Source organism: Chlorocebus sabaeus, chromosome 23 (assembly GCF_047675955.1).
Source record: "Chlorocebus sabaeus isolate Y175 chromosome 23, mChlSab1.0.hap1, whole genome shotgun sequence".
NCBI lineage: Eukaryota > Metazoa > Chordata > Mammalia > Primates > Cercopithecidae > Chlorocebus > Chlorocebus sabaeus.
In genome coordinates this window covers 47,438,941-47,457,907 of record NC_132926.1, presented here as the reverse complement: position 1 = coordinate 47,457,907, position 18,967 = coordinate 47,438,941, and the positions used below count along the sequence as shown (strand labels likewise).

General features: G+C 39.6%; 1 protein-coding gene across 3 annotated transcripts in view; it reads right to left on the bottom strand.

The window, feature by feature from the left end:
* Positions 1–261: 261 nt before the first annotated feature.
* SAR1B (secretion associated Ras related GTPase 1B) overlaps positions 262–18,967 on the bottom strand; it is a 32,485-nt gene continuing 13,779 nt past the window's right edge. For all 3 annotated transcript variants that reach the window (XM_008014468.3, XM_038007726.2, XM_073010679.1), the window contains 5 exons: positions 17,241–17,360; positions 11,460–11,525; positions 8,311–8,414; positions 7,118–7,249; positions 262–6,119 (listed from right to left, as the gene is read on the bottom strand). In XM_008014468.3, the coding sequence (XP_008012659.1) occupies positions 6,003–6,119; positions 7,118–7,249; positions 8,311–8,414; positions 11,460–11,525; positions 17,241–17,360 (539 nt within the window). In that variant the 3' untranslated portion in view covers positions 262–6,002. The remainder of the gene's footprint in view (positions 6,120–7,117; positions 7,250–8,310; positions 8,415–11,459; positions 11,526–17,240; positions 17,361–18,967) is intronic.

Below are 18,967 nucleotides of genomic sequence, written 5' to 3'. Positions count from 1 at the left end.
AGAGAACCTTAGTGTAGATAAAATGGTTGTCTTATTTTTCACATTTCGACTGAGTCGACATTGTGTACTACTTCAGTTTGTCCATAAGTTGTTTTCAGTTTTACCGCACAAATTAGGCCTTGGTACTTGAGCAAAGGTACCTTAGAATCCTTGCACTAAGAAAAAGTTCTACAATCTTTGTAATTTTCAAAGTCCAAGAAATTTCTAATGAACAAAATGAAAATTACAGTTGGATAATAAAAATGGAACTTGACACTAGAGTTCTTCAAGACCAGATTAGTATTTTATTTTTCCCTTCCTGACATTCAAATTCATGGGAGGTGAAAAGATAATAGAACATAATCAAAATAACATATAAACGCAATTCAAAAACGTTTAACCATCTATTATAGCTCTTTGTTGTAAAACACACAAAGTTAAACAGAAACATCTTCGTATAAATTATCCTTAATAATCTGTATACACTGTGAAACAGTTGAAAATTCACACCAAGATCCTAGTGCAAGCAGCAGTGTACAAAAGTGCAAACAAGGTTAGTGATTAACAACTTACCATCAATTTACCACTTCAACATACTTTACATTCAGCCAAATACTGAAGGCTTCACCATGGAAAAACACTTTTATCACTTTTAAATTAACTTGACTACATTTACCCTGAGTGCTCTTGCCTCAGTATGGCAACTGATTATGAGTTCAGGTTAGGAGCAACACCAGGGAATATAGAAACCCATGTTAAGTTAGCCATTCTGACGTGAATCTATACTTGAAAATGAAAACAATCCCAAAGAAAACCTGTATGTCAAAAACAGAACTGTTCCTGCCTTTCACCCCAAAATATTTAAAGCTAAATCTAAGCCACTATTTAAAATGCATGCTGACCAGGTGCAGTGGTTCACACCTGTAATCCTAGCACTTTGGGAGGCTGAGGCAGGCAGATCACGTGAGGTCAGAAGTTCGACAAGCCTGGACAACATGGTGAAACCCCGTCTCTACTAAAAATACAAAAATTAGCCAGCTGTGGTGGTGGATGCCTGTAATCCCAGCTACTTGGGAGGCTGAGGCAGAAGAATCACTTGAAGCTGGGAGGTGGAGGTTGCAGTGAGTGGAGATCACACCACTGCACTCCAGCCTGGGCGACAAAGTGAGACTCCATCTCAAAAAAAAAAAAAAAAAAAAAAAAAAAAAAAGTATGCTGAAGAATCCATCTACTTCAGTGCAGCTTTTAAACTCAGTTTCCTATTTCTGCCCTAAAATCTATTTGGGGCAGGGGACACACCTGAAACAAAGTTGGCTTTGGATAGCTTCACTTACTTTCCTTTGATTACTTTGGATTCTGTTTAAAAGTATGATGAAAGCCATGAACAACAATTAGTGCCATTAAATATATTAGCTATTTAATGCTCTAAATTATAAGGACAAAAATTAATTGGTTCAGAACTGCATCTTTAATAGACTCTGTAGCTTCCCTTGACACTAGAGGATCTTTAAAATCCAGGTGTTGGGTGGGAATTTGTGAGGGGAATGGTTATAGGGTTCAGAAGTGGAAACATGGTTTTAATAAAATTCCAGTCACTTTACACAGAGGCAGAGTCACATATCCCAAGAGCTGGTTCTTTTATTTGGTTAAAAAGCACTAACTTGAATTTCAAAAGAAGGATAATAATGGAAATGACCAGAAGCATCAACATGTAGTTTTAGCCTGGGCACAGTGGCTCATGCGTATAATCCCAGCACTTTGGGAGGCCGAGGCGGTTGGATCACTTGAGGTCAGGAGCTCGAGACCAGCCTGGCCGAATGATGAAACCCTGTCTCTACTAAGAATACAAAAATTAACTGGGCATGGTGGGGTGCACCTGTAATCCCAGCTACTCAGGATGGTGAGGCACGAGAATCACTTGAACCCAGGAGGCAGAGGTTGCAGTAAGCCAAAATCACACCACTGTACTCCAGCCTGGGCAACAGAGTGAGACTTCGTCTCCAAAAACAAACAAACATGCAGTTTTGATAATTTAGTCCTTAATTGAAGCACACTGTTTTCCTAAACTCTTGTATTTATAGCAAAGCCTCTGGCTTTTAATACAGGCTACCTTTTATTCCCTATTAATTTTGCATTAAGAAACTTATGTTTGCTAATTTCTATTTTTTCATTGTTTCTTGAAGATTTTTTGATGCTTCACCAACTTTTTACATATGTTTAAAATGATTTAAACAATATGCTCCAAATTAAATGAACAGAAGGAATTTTGAGAGATTTCCCTTTATGTAGCTATTCTCAGTGCACTCTGGTCAAATTTTACTTGGCAATAAATCCTTGCAAACTTCAGTCATTTAAGTGACTAACAAGACTGAAATACCACATTGAGTCACATACCAAATACAGTTTCAGAAAATGTAAACCTTTCTCCTGAAACTCTCCAATTGTGTTAACTAGAACTATCTGTTTCCAATGATGGAACATGTGAAATGCTGGGTTTTGAATGTAGTTAATAAAATAATTTTCTAGAAGGCAAGGAACACTATTATCACAGTTATCACCCTATTTTAATGATTTATATGTAGTTTATGTGCTGGAAAGCACTATAAAGAAGTATGAGCCAGTTGAAAATTGGCTGGGCATGGTGGCTCACACCTGTAATCCCAGCACTTTGGGAGGCTTAGGTGGGCAGATCACGAGGTTAGGAGTTCGAGATCTGCCCACCTAAGCCTGGCCAACATAGTGAAACCCCATCTCTACTAAAAATACAAAAATTAGCCGGGCATGGTGGTGTGCGCCTGTAGTCCCAGCTACTTGGGAGGCTGAGGCAGGAGAATCACTTGAACCCAGGAGGTGGAGGTTGCAGTGAGCTGAGATCGTGCCACTGCACTCTAGCCTGGGCAACAAAGCAAGACTCCGTCTCAAAAAAAAAAAAAAAAAAAAAAAAAAAGAGCTGGTTGAAAACTAAGAAAAGAAACAATGTTCTGTTTTTATGCTATAAACCACAAAAAATTTGTATATGGATCCAGGTACACAAAACTAAAATTTAGGTCTACACAGGCAGTATCTGTGTTCATATATCTTTGGCACTCATACAAAGATACTGGTTTAAACCAACAGTGAATAATTTTCTTATTCACTGGAGAATAAGAGAAATGTCTGTTCTCCAATTAAAAAATGCCATAATCTCCATTCTAAAAATTCACTGAGATAAACTGAAATCTATCAATTTAACCAGCTTGATCCAAAAGTGTAATTAACAGCAGTCAGTAAAACAGGTGTGGGATAAGAATCTCTTTAAAAGTGTAAAAGTGGTTTGAGACCTTATATTTTTACATTTCAGACTTCAGATTTTAAAAAATATTGTGGACAGTGCCTGATTTGGATGTATACCACAGTGTTAACTACACCCTAACATCTTACAGTGTGGGACACACAATTTAGCCTATGTCCCCAGTACCAATATTTACCTGGAAAATACTCCATGGATGCACATGTTCACACAGGCACATGCAGAGCTGTCTTTCCTCTGTGCTTCTACTGTTTCTTGCCATCCTCTTACTTTGGTTCTCTTGAAAAAGAGCAGTACCCAGTGCATATACTCTGGAGAGGTTCTCAGAGCTGGACAGTAAGTCCTCTGGCTCAGGAACTCTGCCCCCTAAAGCTGGGAGGAAAGCTGGTTGCTGCTAAACATGGCTTCCTTTCTAGAGGCTCGGGCCATAAAAATCTTATATCTTTGGGAAAATACCCACAGTTTAGCTGTGGTCCACAAAGTGACTTTGTTTCTTTGATCCTAGTGTTACAATTAGAATGAGGGTTCTGGAGCGAGATATATTATACCAGAAAGCATTTTTCCTGGCTAGAGAAACCAGTACTTTTTTTCCTTTATACCAATTTACAACACAAATAATTAACTTCTTCAGTATCACAACAGATACTCTAGGAAATACTTGAAGAAAGGCAAGTCCCCGAAGGTACTAAAGACAGATAACACAAACAGGAGACAGTTATTTTTAATAAGACTTAGTTCTATTTAGTCAGAACTTAAGGAGTACTTTAAATCTATCTGGAAGAAGAAATCAATAGGCTGCAATGCCATGTTCTACTTTTCCCATAGTGCTAGTGATGTTTCTAGGAAGAGAGGGAGCACTTTTATTTTCATTTAGAAAGAAGATGAAAGTGAAACAGAATAGTCAGATTACTGAAACCAAACGTCATCTTAAGAAGTGACCTTGTCCCCTTAGCTAAATAGTAGTTCCTTCCAGTCATATTCCTCAATCCTTATCTGCTTCATAGGTTGTATTATCGATGACAAAAAGGACTGTAACTCTGACATGGACAATGGCTACAGAAATCACTAATTTTTGATATTAAAATTATTCTTGATGGAATTGGTTAAAATCTTAAACTTGAGGGTCTTTAAAAATACATTTTTGGCACTTACCTTTCATTTTATATTACTAATGATGGGAATATAAAAAAATTCAATTTCTTAAGAAATTATAAAGCTTTTGAAAAACTAAAATTTTCTTAGTAAGCCTAGCAATAAGGCTTGCAGGCCCTATCACATGGCAAGCATAATATCTAAAAACAAAAGTTAGGTCAGGCATGGCAGCTCACGCCTGTAATCCCAGCACTTTGGGAGGCCAAGGCAGGCAGATTACTTGAGGTCGGGAGTTTGAGACCAGCCTGGCCAACATGGTGAAACCCCGTCTCTAAAACAAAATGAAACAGAACAACAACAACAAAAAGCCAAACAAACAAAAAGTCTTTGTTGTATGAAGTGAGAACTACCTGAGAGCAAATAAGAAAAAAGAAAATTGGAAACAAGCACTTGTTTTCTTCTACCAGGATATAAAATATGCCAAAGAGTACAAAAGAGCTATAGGATAGGAACAAAATCTCCACATACCTCAGACTGACACAGAACAAGCTGTTTTATTCCTCAGATATACATGTCTCTACAATGAAACTGCACACAAGGTCCTACTTATTGCTTGCTCCAGGGAGTACCGTTAAATGTAAAGAGACTGGGAATATATCTAAATGTGGAGAGAGTGGTGCCTGTCATTGCTTTTGGGGAAGAGGCACAGATTACCCCATTGTGCACCAATAAGATTGCAGCACTTCAGAATTAGACAGCTGGTATGGAACTACAGAGCCTACCAAACTGAGAATCAACCTTGTGTACCATAAATGCGCTTTTCTTCAGAAAGCCAATCCCACAGGGACTAGGACACAGACCCCATCAGCAATGGTAGTGGCAGCATTACTAATAAAAATACACATGATTCAGGGATACATGGTATCAGGTGCAACTGACCACAACCATCTCATGGTAAATACATAAGCCTTGAGAGGCTTAAATGCTATTCTAAATATTCTGAAGGAATCTACTTTCCCAACAACCACCTCATATGCCTAATATTAAATACTCAAATTTTCAGAGTATACTAGCTAGATAAGACACCTTTAAATGAAACATGTGCCCAACAAGGATGCCAAACATTAAAGTTTGTTTTATTGCATGACGTTTGCATAAGAAAAAATGTTATTGAAAACTGTAAGGCATCATGCAATCATTGAATAAGCTAATTATTAACTGTACACTTAAGATAGGTGGACATATAATCTAAAATTTAAAAACTAGTTCCAAAAAAGTACATAAAAAATTTAACATGATGAGCTTTTAAATATGGTTTATATTTATAGTTTCATGTTGTTAAAAAGTGCTTCAAATGTACTGCTGGAAAGTTGCTCTTTACAAATGGCGCTGGGGTGATGTCAGATTATAAACTGTAAAAACCAATTACTTTTATGGAATTAGAAAGCTAACATCGTGATATTCAAACTTACTTGAATCAGTTTTCATTTCTCACTCAAATTAAGTTGATATAATATTAATAATCTAAAAAACATCTGTTTTATAACCAGCAAAAGTCTATTGAATTCAAGTTATGCATGTTGAGCAATCAAATCTCTGAGTAAGCCTGAACGTTGACACGTGGAACCAACGTGGGTGTGTGTTAATCAATGTACTGTGCCATCCAGCGGAAGCCTTCTCCGTAACCTTGTCTTTTGAGCACACTACACATGAAAACTTCTAAGGGTCGGGCATTCAGTTCTTTCAGAGATACATTCCCCTAGAATAGAAGAGAGACATTTTGTTGGAATTTTATGAAATTAATAAAGCCCCACATCCCAGCAGAATTATAGGTTCTATTTTAGAACAAAGAATGGCTGTGATAAATCCATGACTGTGATAAAGTCATGGCTGCTTGGCATCCAAGCCCCATGAACACACAAGAAGCCTCCTTCTCTCACTCTACCTTAGGACAGGATGGCCACTCAGTGGGAAAGAGGTTAGCTTGCAAGATACCCAAGAATAAAAATAATCTGACTTAGAAAAAAATCCAAACTGGCTGCACTAATATTAAGGACAAACATTCCCTGAGAAGGTTTACGACCAAACAAGGCATTTCCTAAAATTAATGTCGAGCTAATTTATGAAAAAGACAGAAAACAGACCAAAGTCTACTTTGTCTAACTTAAGAGCCTCCTGCTATATGCTGCAGTCTTTCTCCACCCTGAAATAGTATATGTAAACTAAGAAAATTCTGTAAGCCTCAGAGGTTCTTCCATTGTTTATCTGGATTTTTTCAATGCTGATGTTTTCCTCAAAATAAATCCTAGGAAAAGTGAATACCAAAACAATCCGTCTTAAAGCTTATTATAAAGTATATGCTCAGAAAATCCTAAAATATTCCCATAACCAAGTTTATGTCTTATTTATCTCTGGTAAACTCAGGGCCTAAACACACTACTGGTATACTTAAACACTCAAATATATCGTTTGGTGGCTAATTCTGAAAATGTATGATGAGTAACTTTGAAAGCTTTAATTTAGTTTCCCATAAGCACAAGCCTTAGGCATAACTGATCCTTGACATTTTTGTTGTCACCAAGAAAAGGTTTCATTCCATGGCAGAAAGAAATGAAGACATCAAAAAGACCCCCATGTATAAATGACAGTTTAAGAAAAAAAAAGATAATGGGCTTGTGTAGTTCGACAATAGTAATTTAAGAAGACATTTGTACTGTAGAATTAAACACACCCATCATAATTTTTTTTTTTTTTTACCTTTCCTGTTGTCTGACCATATAAACCAAACATCTCTCGCAACCTCTCTTCACTGATGGCTTCAGGTCTGTCGATCTTATTCCCAAGAATCAGTATAGGCACATTAGCAATGGTTTCATCTGTCATTAGTGACTGAAAAAAACAAAACAATACAAAACAAGAGTTGATATGAAACCATCCGAAGAGCTTATTTTGATATGATAAAACAGTAAAGGACTCATTCTCTACCATATCATGTCATACCAACTTTCTTTGTCAAACTTTCCCCACATTTTAAATTGACCTCAATGAAACCATAAGCTCAATTCTTCTGTCTTCCTACGACTCTTCCTGTAAATGTTTACTCTGCTCACCCTGTAAAGCAGTGACACAGAGTGTATAGAGCCAGCACCTTAGAGGTGGACAGATGTGGTTTCACTTCTGGTTCTGCTGCTTCTGAGATGTGACTTTGGGCAAGTTAGCCTGACTGAAGCTCCAGAGAGAATTAGGAACAGTAGCATCCACCCTATGAAGTTGAGAATTAAATGAAGTAATACGCACAGTCTCTGGAACAAAGTAGGAACTCAGGCATTCTCTTTCCTTGTTTCGCAACCATAGAACCTACCTGGCCTTTTCCACATGTACAAGTATTTGTTTGCCTGCTCTAGGCAGAGCCAAGGTAGATCAACCTTCAACCAAATCATGAACCTGCTTACTCTGTGGCCCCAGATCTGGTGCTGACCTTGCCTGCTGCTGTTGGGCCCCTTTGCAAAGTATCTGACCTGGGATACTGGAGGGGAGGTAGCTACATATGCCTCTGCTCACTCCTGGGAGTAGTGTCAAAGATGGCAAGTCCTATCATTTCCAGGTTGTGGCTTAAGAAATAGCATCCTAGCATGACCAGGGACTCAAGATCAACCCACTCCAGGAATATAGCAGACATGAAATATACTAAAAGGGTACATTCTGTACAGGGTGAGCTTCCTAAGTCTTCATAAAGGATGTCTGTGTTAGTACTTCCGCAATAGCTACAATTACTCAGTTACTGCCTCTGCATTCTATCACCACTTAAAGCAATCACTGAGCTCAAGAAATTGCCAAGAGTTTCATCAGAGACTGCAGAAAAGCTGCACTCTGATACCTATATCTCCAACCTACTTCTGCAGGCTTACCAGAGTGATTTGACTATATTTAGTTTCAATTATTTAACTTACATCAAGTTCTTCTTTTGACTCTAACAGCCTTTCATGGTCTGCACAATCCACCAGAAATACAATGCCATTGATAGCAGGAAGGTAGTTTTTCCACACTCTTCGAGCTAATGAAAACAACCAGGAGTTAGAGTTTATTTGTTGGTCAAACCCAGCAGATGGTTTAAGCAAAGAGTCCAACAAGATATCAAGTGCAGTAATCCCTTAGCTGCTGGTACTTCACAATATATTCAAGTTAATCTTTTAACTTGAATATAATGGTGCCAAATTCTTCTGAGAATAACAAAGAGGAAATTTCAGGTTTTCCTTGATTGTGGCCAAGTCAAATACATTAGTCTCTTCCAATTACCATATGTAAGAAGTAGAATATTTAAAATAAAAATAAAAACAAAATGATACACGTTAAGTTCATTGGAGGACTGTTACTATATAAATCTAAAATATAAGCAGTAAAAAAAACTACATATATATGTAATTATATATACATAAAAATGTGTGTATTTATGTTACATATATATGCAGTGTTCATTTTTTGACATTTCTAGTTATCAGATTTTTTTTTTTTTTGCCAGTGATAAATTTAGAATGAGTGACAGAAGGAAAGTAATATCAGGTACAAGCTTGTTAAAATAATAAGGCTGAGTGTGGTGGCTCACACCTGTAGCCCCAGCACTTTGGAAGGCCAAGGCAGGTGGATTGCTTGAGCTCAGGAGTTCGAGACCAGCCTGGACAACATAGTGAAACCTCATCTCTACAAAAAAACACAAAAAATTAGCCAAGCTGGACGCAGTGGCTCATGCCTGTAATCCCAGCACTTTGGGAGGCCGAGGCAGGTGGATCACCTGAGGTCAGGAGTTGGAGACCAGCCTGGCCAACATGGCGAAACCCCGTCTCTACTAAAAATACAAAAATTTAGCCGGGCTTGGTGGCGGGCACCTGTAGTCCCACGCTGAGGTAGGAGAATCACTTGAAACCGGGAGGTGGAGGTTGCAGTGAGCTGAGATCCCACCATTGCACTCCAGTCTGGGTGACAGAGACAGACTCCGTCTCAAAAAAAAAAAAAAAAAAAAAATTAGAAAATGTGGTGGTGTGTGCCTGCCCAGCTACTTGGGAGGCTGAGGTGGGAGGATGGCGCCTAGGAGGCAGAGGTTGCAGTAAGCCAAGATCATGCCACTGCACTCTAGCCTGGGAGTCAGAGCCAGACTGTCTCAAAAAAATAAGTAAATTAAAAAAAAACATAAAAACTGTTTTACTCATAACAGAAAAGAAGCTCAAATGTTAATAATTAACTAAAGTCTATGAAATCATAAGAGTAATTTTTTCCAAAATGTAACTTTCTTCACTGACTTGAGTTGTATATCTTTTTTTTTTTTTTTTTAAGAGACAGGGTCTTGCTCTGTCATCCAGGCTAGTTCACTGTAGCCTCAGACTCTTGAGCTCAAGCCATATTCCCATCTCAGCCTCCTGAGTAGGTAGGATTATCAGTGTCTATCGCTATGCCCCATTAATTTTTTAAATTCTGTGTAGAGACAGGGTCTTGCTATGTCACACAGCTGGTCTCGAACTCCTGGCTTCAAGTGATCCTCCCAACCTCAGCCTCTCAAAGCGCTGGGATTATAGGCCTGAGACCCCACACCCAGCCATTATGACATGTCTTGAAAACAATATAGAAATGAAGTCTCAGACAAATTCCATTAGATTCCAATTCTAATAATCATATTCCAGAAATTATTTTGTGTATATGCCAGACAATTACATGTCTCAAATGTGCTTTCACTAGTCAGAACCATTTACAATCTTTTCAACTATATGTCGTATCAGGTCTTTAGAATGCCCACCAACTCAGTAATATTCATTAGTTATGACTTACTATGAGGTAGATGTTGCCACATACTTTTGGGGATATAAAAAATGAACAGGCCAGGTGTGGTGGCTCACACCTGTAATCCCAGCACTTTGGGAAATTGAGGCAGGAGGACTGCTTGAGGCCAGGACTTCAAAATCAGTCTGGGCAAGATTGTGAGACCCCATCTCTACAAAAAAAATTTTTAATTAAAAAAAACAAAACAGGATTTTAGTCCCCACAAGTTTAATATAGGAGATAAGGCAGTCTTTCCAAACTTGTTGCAGACATGTACACAAATATACTAAGTGCTATGAAGTACAGCTGAGAGAACTCCAACTGAGAATGGCTTCCCAAGGGAGGTAGCAGGGCATATGCTGGGGCCTGAAGGGGTTACTCATGTGTGGATGGGGATGGCATGAACAAAAGCACGGAGGTAGGAAAACACCAAGAAGGTCTGATTTGGTTGAAGTAAAAAGAATGGGAAGGGGAATAGTGAGAAATAAAGACCAGAAAAGTAGGCCAGGTGTGGTGGCTCACACCTGTAATCCCAACTTTTGGGAGGCTGAGGTGGGAGGATTGCTTGAGCCCAGGAGTTGGAGACAAGCCTGGGCAACACAGTGAGTGAGACCCTGTCTCTATAAAATAATTTTTAAAAGCCCAGAAAAGTAAACTGGGAACAGATCATAGAGATCCTGAATGCCAGGTTAATGAGTTTGGCCTTTATTTTGTCGGTAATGAGTTAGCCACTGAAGGTTTTTTTGTTTTGTTTTGTTTGTTTGTTTGTTTTACAGAGCAGTAACATGTTCATAACATGATTATGACAGTGAGAGGTAGATTGAAGTAGAGAGAATGGAAGTTAATTTTACTCATACACTTTACCACCAAAAGCAATTCCGATTTGAATTGGCCAGAAGTATCATGAAAATCACCCTTTGCTTTTAAAGCAGTTATCGGGGAGTAATAATCCCTAAATTTTAAATCTACTCTGGCCTTGCGTGACTAGAATGAGATTTCATGCACTAGAACTAATGGCCACATTTTTGTTAAGTTAAAATAAAACAAAGTGACTGTAAGAGTAAGAGAATCTTACCTTGAACATGGCGAAACCCCATCTCTAATAACAAAAATTAGCCGGGCGCGGTGGCACATGCCTGTAATCCCAGCTGTTGGGGAGGCTGAGGCATGAGGATTACTTGAACCCAGGAGGCAGAGGTTGCAGTGAGCTGAGATTGCACCACTGCACTCCAGCCCAGGAGACAGAGTGAGACCCTGTCTCAAAAAAAAAAAAAAAAAAAAAGAATCTTACCTTGAACATGTCCACCCAGATCAAAAGTTGTAAACGTCATGCCAGCAATGGTCAGTTCTTCTGAAGCTAAATAAGATTTTAAAATATTTTTACAACATGAAAATCAGAAACCCATTAATAATGCTAAAAGTAGAGGTTACTCTTCAAAGACTTTCCTCCCCATCTAATTAGGAATAAACAGTAACTTCTCTTAGAAGCAAAATTTATTCAAAGACCCAAGCTAACATTCTTAAATATCTGCCAGCCGTAATAAAGAAATTAATGTACTTTATGTTCTTAGCTCCCACAATTTAGCCTAAATATTTGTCCTGGCATACTTATACTGGTCCAAGCAAGCATTAGGTCATAGCCTGTTCCTCTTCCTTATTTGAAGGTGTTTTTACCTTTCTCAGCATACCACAAGTTACTTCCTCCTTCCTTTGTTCTCCTCTGCCTCTACCTCTTTTAAAAAGTTCTAAGTTGCTAGCCAATCAGGACAAACACAGAATGTGAGGTCCCATTCCGGCCAATGGAAACCGGACACAGCAGCAGGGTGGACGCATCACATTATAAATGACCCTGTCTCCTTTGTTCGGTGTACTCTTGTGGCAAAATTGCTGGCGAGTATACCCTTTCTGCAGAAAGTAAAAATGGCCTTGCTGAGGAAATTAAATTTACGTTTAAGTGCTATTTCTTTACAGCACCAGAGAACAAGCATTTCTAACAATAGCTTACATGACTACTTAATGTTTGATTTACTTTTATTGTAAATAAGGTCAAATCAAACATTTAGGAACTGGTACAATAATACCTTTTTTGTAATTAGATATACACCAATTCATACTGACAATGTAACAAATAATGGTAATATTCAGTTCTGGTATTCTACTCACCACAAATCCAACATTTATTTTTCCTTCTCTATTCTTCCTGCTGAAAATGTTAATCTATTCAGACAGTTATTTGCTATGAATTCAAGTAACTGCTCCAATCTAATAACTGTTCATATAATTCATCTTAAATGATACAGGTGAAATAATTTTCTCATGACTGACATAAGATAGTCTTTAATAACAAAAACAATTATCATAAAAAATTGTGGCCATTATTTCCATAACTATCTTTCTTCCTCCTCCATTCCACTTCTGGGACTTTAGTTGCAGGTTTGTTAGACTGCCTGATGTTGTCCCACTGGCCATCGAGGCTCTGTTTATTTTGCTTTCTGTCACTTTTCTCTCTGTGCTTCATTTTGGATAGTTTCTATTGCATTGAGTTAAGTTTAGTGGTCTTTCCTTTTGCAGTACTGGCACTATCTAATTTACTATTAATCTTATCCAGTGAAATTTTCATTTCAGGCTGGACGTGGTAGCTCATGCCTATAATCCCAGACTTTGGGAGGCCAAGGTGGGAGAATCACTTGAGCCCAGGAGCTCGAGACCAGCCTGGGCAACACAGGGAGACCCTGTCTCGAAGGAAAAGAAAAGAAAGTTTCATTTCAAATACTGTATTTTTCATTTCTAGAAGTTTCATTTGATTCCATTTTATATCTTCCATTTCTTTCCTCATGTTTGTATTTTCCTTTAAGTCCTTGAGGACATTCATAACGATTGTCTTAATGTCTTCATCTGCTAATTCCATCATCTTTGTCACACTTGTGTCTGTTTCTACTGACTGAATCACACTTTCCTGTTACTTTGCATGTCTAGTAATTTCATATTGAGTGCTGGATTTTGTTGTAGTCCTTTGAAGAAGGTTGAACTTTGTTCTGACAGTTCATTTGCTTGCAGATCAGTTTTTAAGATTTGTTAGAAGGCTAAATGGGATTAAACAACAATGATTCCTAGCCCCATGAGAGCTCTAGTAATTATCTGGCCAACATATAATTGTTCTTTGACTAGGCTTTTGGAGTTTTACCCACTGCATACACAGATTGGTATTTGGCTATGTAAATTTCTAGAGTCCTTTCTCTCTAGAGGTCCCTCCTCTCTGGTACTCCCTCCTCTCTGTCCTAGCAAAAAAATTCTAGTCCTGTTGGCCTCTCCAAATTCTGGTCTACATCTCCTCAACTCAGCAAGACTATTGGACTATGTTTGGGCATCCTCTCTTTGCACCATGGTCTGAAAATTACCTCTTGGCATAAAACTAAAATAGAGTTGTTTCCTTTCTCTCAGGAATCACAGTCCTGGGCTAGCTGTTGCCCAATGTCTGAAAACAGTTGTAGCATCTTTTTTTGTCCAGTTTTCTAATTGTGTACAGTGGGAGGGTAATTCCAGACCCAGTACTCTCTTATGGCCAAAAGCTCAAGTGCCCCATAATGACAACATAAGTGTTAGTGTAGCTACTTTAGCCCAGAGTATTTTATCTTGTTAAGAAATTCTGGGGGCCGGGCGCATTGGCTCATGCTTGTAATCCCAGCACTTTGGGGGGCCGAGGTGGACCTCGCCTCCTGCGTTCAAGCAATTATCCTGTCTCCACCTCCCAAGTAGGTGGAATTACAGGCATGTGCCACTGTGTCGGCTAATTTTTGTATTTTTAGTACAGACGGGGTTTCACAATGTTGGCCAGGCTGGAAATTATGCTGTTTTTGCAGACGATTTGTCAATTTCAGGAAATCTTCCTTTTCCAACCTCACTAATTGTTTTATAGATAAAATACTTTGTTTTGTTTTGTTTTTTTCTATCCTCGTTCTTTGTTCTTTGAACATTTACTGAACTAAATAATTACAGTATTACCTACTTTTTGATCCGGTTCTCAATTTTATATTCATTATTAAGGCTATAGTTATTATTTCATAATTAATCTATAGATTAACTTGTCTATCTGATTCATAAAATTTTCACCTGTAAAAGTAAGGTCACAAGTTAAATTAGGTTTCTGTTTCTAATAATTTTCTCACTTTAACGTTAACTTTATTCTCAAATTCATTACATAACCTTAAATACAAAATGAAATTTATTAAATAATTTACAGAGTCAGTCAAGTGTGGTGGCTCACGCCTGTAATCCCAACACTTTGGGAGGCCAAGGCAGGTGGATCACTTGAGGCCAGGAGTTCAAGACCAGCCTGGCCAACATGGCGAAACCTGGTCTCTACTAAAAATACAAAAATTAGCTGCACTTGGAAGCACATGCCTGTAATCCCAGCTACTCCAGTGACTCCAGTGGCTGAGGCAGGAGAATTGCTTGAGCCTGGGAGGCAGAGGTTGCAGGGGGCCGAGATGGTGCCACTGCACTTCAGCCTAGGCAACAGAGTAAGACTCTGTCTCAAAAAAGGAAAAAAAAAATTTACAGTCATTATTATAAAACATTATTTTTGGCCAGGCACGGTGGCTCACGCCTGTAATCCCAGCATTTTGGGAGGCTGAGGCGGGCGGATCACGAGGTCAGGAGATCGAGACCATCCTGGCTAACACAGTGAAACCCAGTTTCTACTAAAAATACAAAACAATTAGCCGGGCGTGGTGGTGGGCGCCTGTAGTCCCGGCTACCCAGGAGGCTGAGGCAGGAGAATGGTGTGAACCTGGGATGCCAAACTTGCAGTGAGTTGAGATCGCGCCACTGCACTCCAGCCTGAGCGACAGAGTGAGACTCTGTCTCAAAAACAACAACAAAAAAATTATTATTTTTTTCCTTTTTTGGAGACGGGGTCTTGCTATGTTGCCCAGTCTGGTCGTGAACTCCTGGGCTCAAGCTATCCTCCTGCCTGTGCCTCCCTAAGTGCTGGGATTATAGGCATGAGCAACCACACCTGGCCCAGGGGTCTTTCTAAAAAAACAAGAACACACAACTTATTTTTAAAATTGTTTTAAAACCTTCCATTTTTGGCCGGGTGTGGTGGCTCATGCCTGTAATCCCAGCACTTTGGGAGGCTGAGGCAGGCAGATCACCTGAGGTCAGGAGTTCGAGACCAGCCTTGGTTGGGCATGGTGGCTCACATCGGTAATCCCAGCACTTTGGGAGGCTGAGGCAGGCGGATCACCTGAGGTTGGGAGTTCGAGACCAGCCTGGCCAACGTGTTGAAACCCCATTTCTACTAAAAATACAAAAATTAGCTGGGTGTGGTAGCGCGTGCCTGTAATCCCAGCTACTTGGGAGGCTGAGGCAGGAGAATTGCTTGAACTCAAAAGGCAGAGGTTGCAGTGAGCCGAAATCATGCCATTGCACTCCAGCGTGGGCAACAGAGCGAGACTCCATCTCAAAAAAAAAAAAAAACTTTCAATTTTTTTGGTATTTTTTGTTTCTTTAGAGACAGGGTCTCACTCTGTTGCCCATGTTAGGAGTGCAGTGGCACAATCATAGCTCAATGAAGCCTTGAACACCTAGGCTTAAGTGATCCTCCTGCCTCAGCCTCCCAAGTACCTAGGATTACAGGTATATGCCACCATGCCAGACTAATTTTTTATTTTTGTTTTTGTAGAGATGGAATCTCCGTATGTTGCCCAGGCTGGTCTTAAACTCCTGGGCTCAAGTGATTCTCCTGCCTCAGCCTCCCAAAGTGCTGGGATTACAGACATGAGCCACCATACCCACCCCTGTTTTAAAACGTCCTGTGTGTTGATGTATACCTTGTTTTCTTTAGATTAATTCTGTGGTGTACATTAGATATTGTTGAGGTTATTAAGACTAGAAAAATAACTGGTTAATAAATTCTGTTACCAGTCATGTATAAAACTATAATGTATCTACTGAATTAGTGCTTAAAATAGTACAAGGTGCAGTGGCTCCCATCTTTAATCCCAACACTTTGGGAGGCAGAGGCAGGAGGATCACTTGCACCTGGGAGTTCGAAGGGTGAGCTATGATCATACCACTGCACTCCAACCTACATGACAGAGCAAGACCCTGTCTCTACATAAATAAAATAAAATAATATGGCTTTAAAATCTAAAAGAAGGCTGGGCGCAGTGGCTCACACCTGTAATCCCAGCACTTTGGGAGGCCGAGGCGGGTGGATCATGAGGTCAGGAGATCGAGACCATCCTGGCTAATACGGGAAATACAAAAAATTAGCCGGTGTGGTGGTGGGTGCCTGTAGTCCCAGCTACTCGGGAGGCTGAGATAGGAGAATGGCGTGAACCCGGGAGGCGGAGCTTGCAGTAAGCCAAAGTCGTGCCACCGCACTCCAGCCTAGGCGACAGAGTAAGACTCCACCTCAAAAAAAAAAACAACAAAAAACAAAACAGAAAGAAAAAAAATTCAGGTTATGTAAACAAGGCAATGGTGGACTATTTACTAATCATGTCACAATCCCTCAGCAACAACTTTTTAATTCCTCAAGCTAGAGAAGGGAGTACTAGCTGATAAAAAGGTATGAGTACTAATTCAAGATCTAAATATACTCCCTGGGAGCCAGGTCACCCATAATTTATTATTTTAGGAACAGATCAAATCACTTGATCATAATTTATCTACCAGAAAATGCCCCCAAAACAAAAAACTTGGCCAGGTGCAGTGGCTCATGCCTGTAATCCCAATACTTTGGGAGGCTGAGAGAGGCTGATCACTTGAGCTCAGGAGTTCGAGACCACCCGGGGCAACATATTGAAACCTGGTCTCTGAAAAAATAGAAAAATTAACTGGGCATGGTGGCACATGCCTGTGGTCCCAGCTACTTGGAAGGCTGAGGCAGGAGGATGGCTTAAGCCCAGGAGGCAGAGTGAACTGTGATCATACCACTGCACTGCAGCCTGGGCAACAGAAAAAGACCCTGTCTGAAACAAAACAAAACAGAACACTTTTGGTTAGTGCTTATGACTCAGCATTATTTGATCAAGTATCACATTGTATATAGGAATATACTTACTGGGATGTAATGTTGGGACATGTTGTCCAAGTCTGTCATCTTTTAGCATGTGTAGCAATGTTGTTTTTCCTGCATTATCCAATCCAAGAAATACCAATTTACCAGTTTTCTTATATAATCCTGCAAAGCAAGAGCTATGATTGGTCAAAGTGATATCTGACACTAATTACCCAAATGAATTTAAATTTGGCTCAATTAAGCTTGGAGTTCTAAACCTATTTTCAGTTTTAAAAAAGCTATTTTAAATCTATTCATGGCTGGGCACTGTGGCTCACATCTCTAGTCCCAGCACTTTGGGAGGCTGAGGCAGGCAGATCACCTGAGGTAAGGAGTTTCACACCAGCCTGGCCAACATGGTGAAACCCCGTCTATACTGAAAATACAAAAATTAGCCAGGCGTGGTGGCATACGCCTATAATCCCAGCTACTCAGGAAGCTGAGGCAGGAGAATCACTGGAACCCAGGAAGCAGAGGTTGCGGTAAGCTGAGATCATGCCACTGCACTCCAGCCTGTGTGACAAAGTGAGACTCTGTCTAAAAAAATAAATAAATAAAAATAAAATAAATAAGTCTATTCATGATTTGGGACTTCTGATAATTATAAAACCAAACTTCAACCCAGTCAATAGAATATGTGTGTTGCCTTAACATATCTACAATGCCAAAATGCTGATTACTTTAATTTTAGAAGTATCAATCAGGTATTGATTGATAGATAAATTGATAAATAGAAAAAAGGCAGCATTGACCAATTTATAATAGACTGGAATTGAACTGCTAAATTTCATATTGAACTTAATTAATTAATTTATTTAGAGACAGTGTCGTACTCTGTTGCTCAGGCTGGAGCGTAGTGGCATGATTACAGCTTGCTGCAGCCTCAACTTCCTGGGCTCAAGTGATCCTCCCACCTCAGCCTCCTGAGTAGCTGAGATTACAGGTGTGCACCACCATGCCCGACTAATTTTTGTATTCTTTGGTAGAGATGGGATTTTACCATGTTAGCCAGGCTGGTCTTGAACTCTTGGCCTCAAGCGATTGGCCCACCTTGCCTTCCCCAAAGTGCTGGTATTATAGGCGTGAGCCACATGCCCAACCAAACTTTATTTTTTCCATGTTTAATTGTCTAACCTCCACAGAACTGCATGTGAGCCAGCCACCGCACCTGACTGAAATAAACTTTTAAAGACATTAGGCAATTATAGTTTCAGGCCATCCGTTTTCTAATAAATTCATACTAAAATAACACCTAGTCCTTTGTCCATGCTTAAGTCTAAGAAGTAAATTGTTTGATGTCCTAATCTTTTATTTTTGGGGGGAGAACTATATATATTTTTTTATCATTAAGGAATCTACTTCTATGACTATCACTACTATGAGTGTCATGAAAAAGTAATTTGCCCAAGATTACATAATTTAAAAGGGATGCAATGAGTAACTCAACATATTTGTATGATTACAAAGCCCATGTTCTTTTTTTTTTTTTTTGAGATGGAGTCTCGCCTGTGGCCCAGGCTGGAGTGCAATGGCCTGATCTCAGCTCACTGCAACCTCTGCCTCCCGGGTTCAAGCAATTCTCCTGCCTCAGTCTCCCGAGTAGGTGGGACTACAGGCACGTGCCACCACGCCCGGCTAATTTTTTGTATTTTTAGCAGAGACGGGGTTTCACCGTATTAGCCAGGATAGTCTTGATCTCCTGACCTCGTGATCCACCTGCCTCAGCCTCC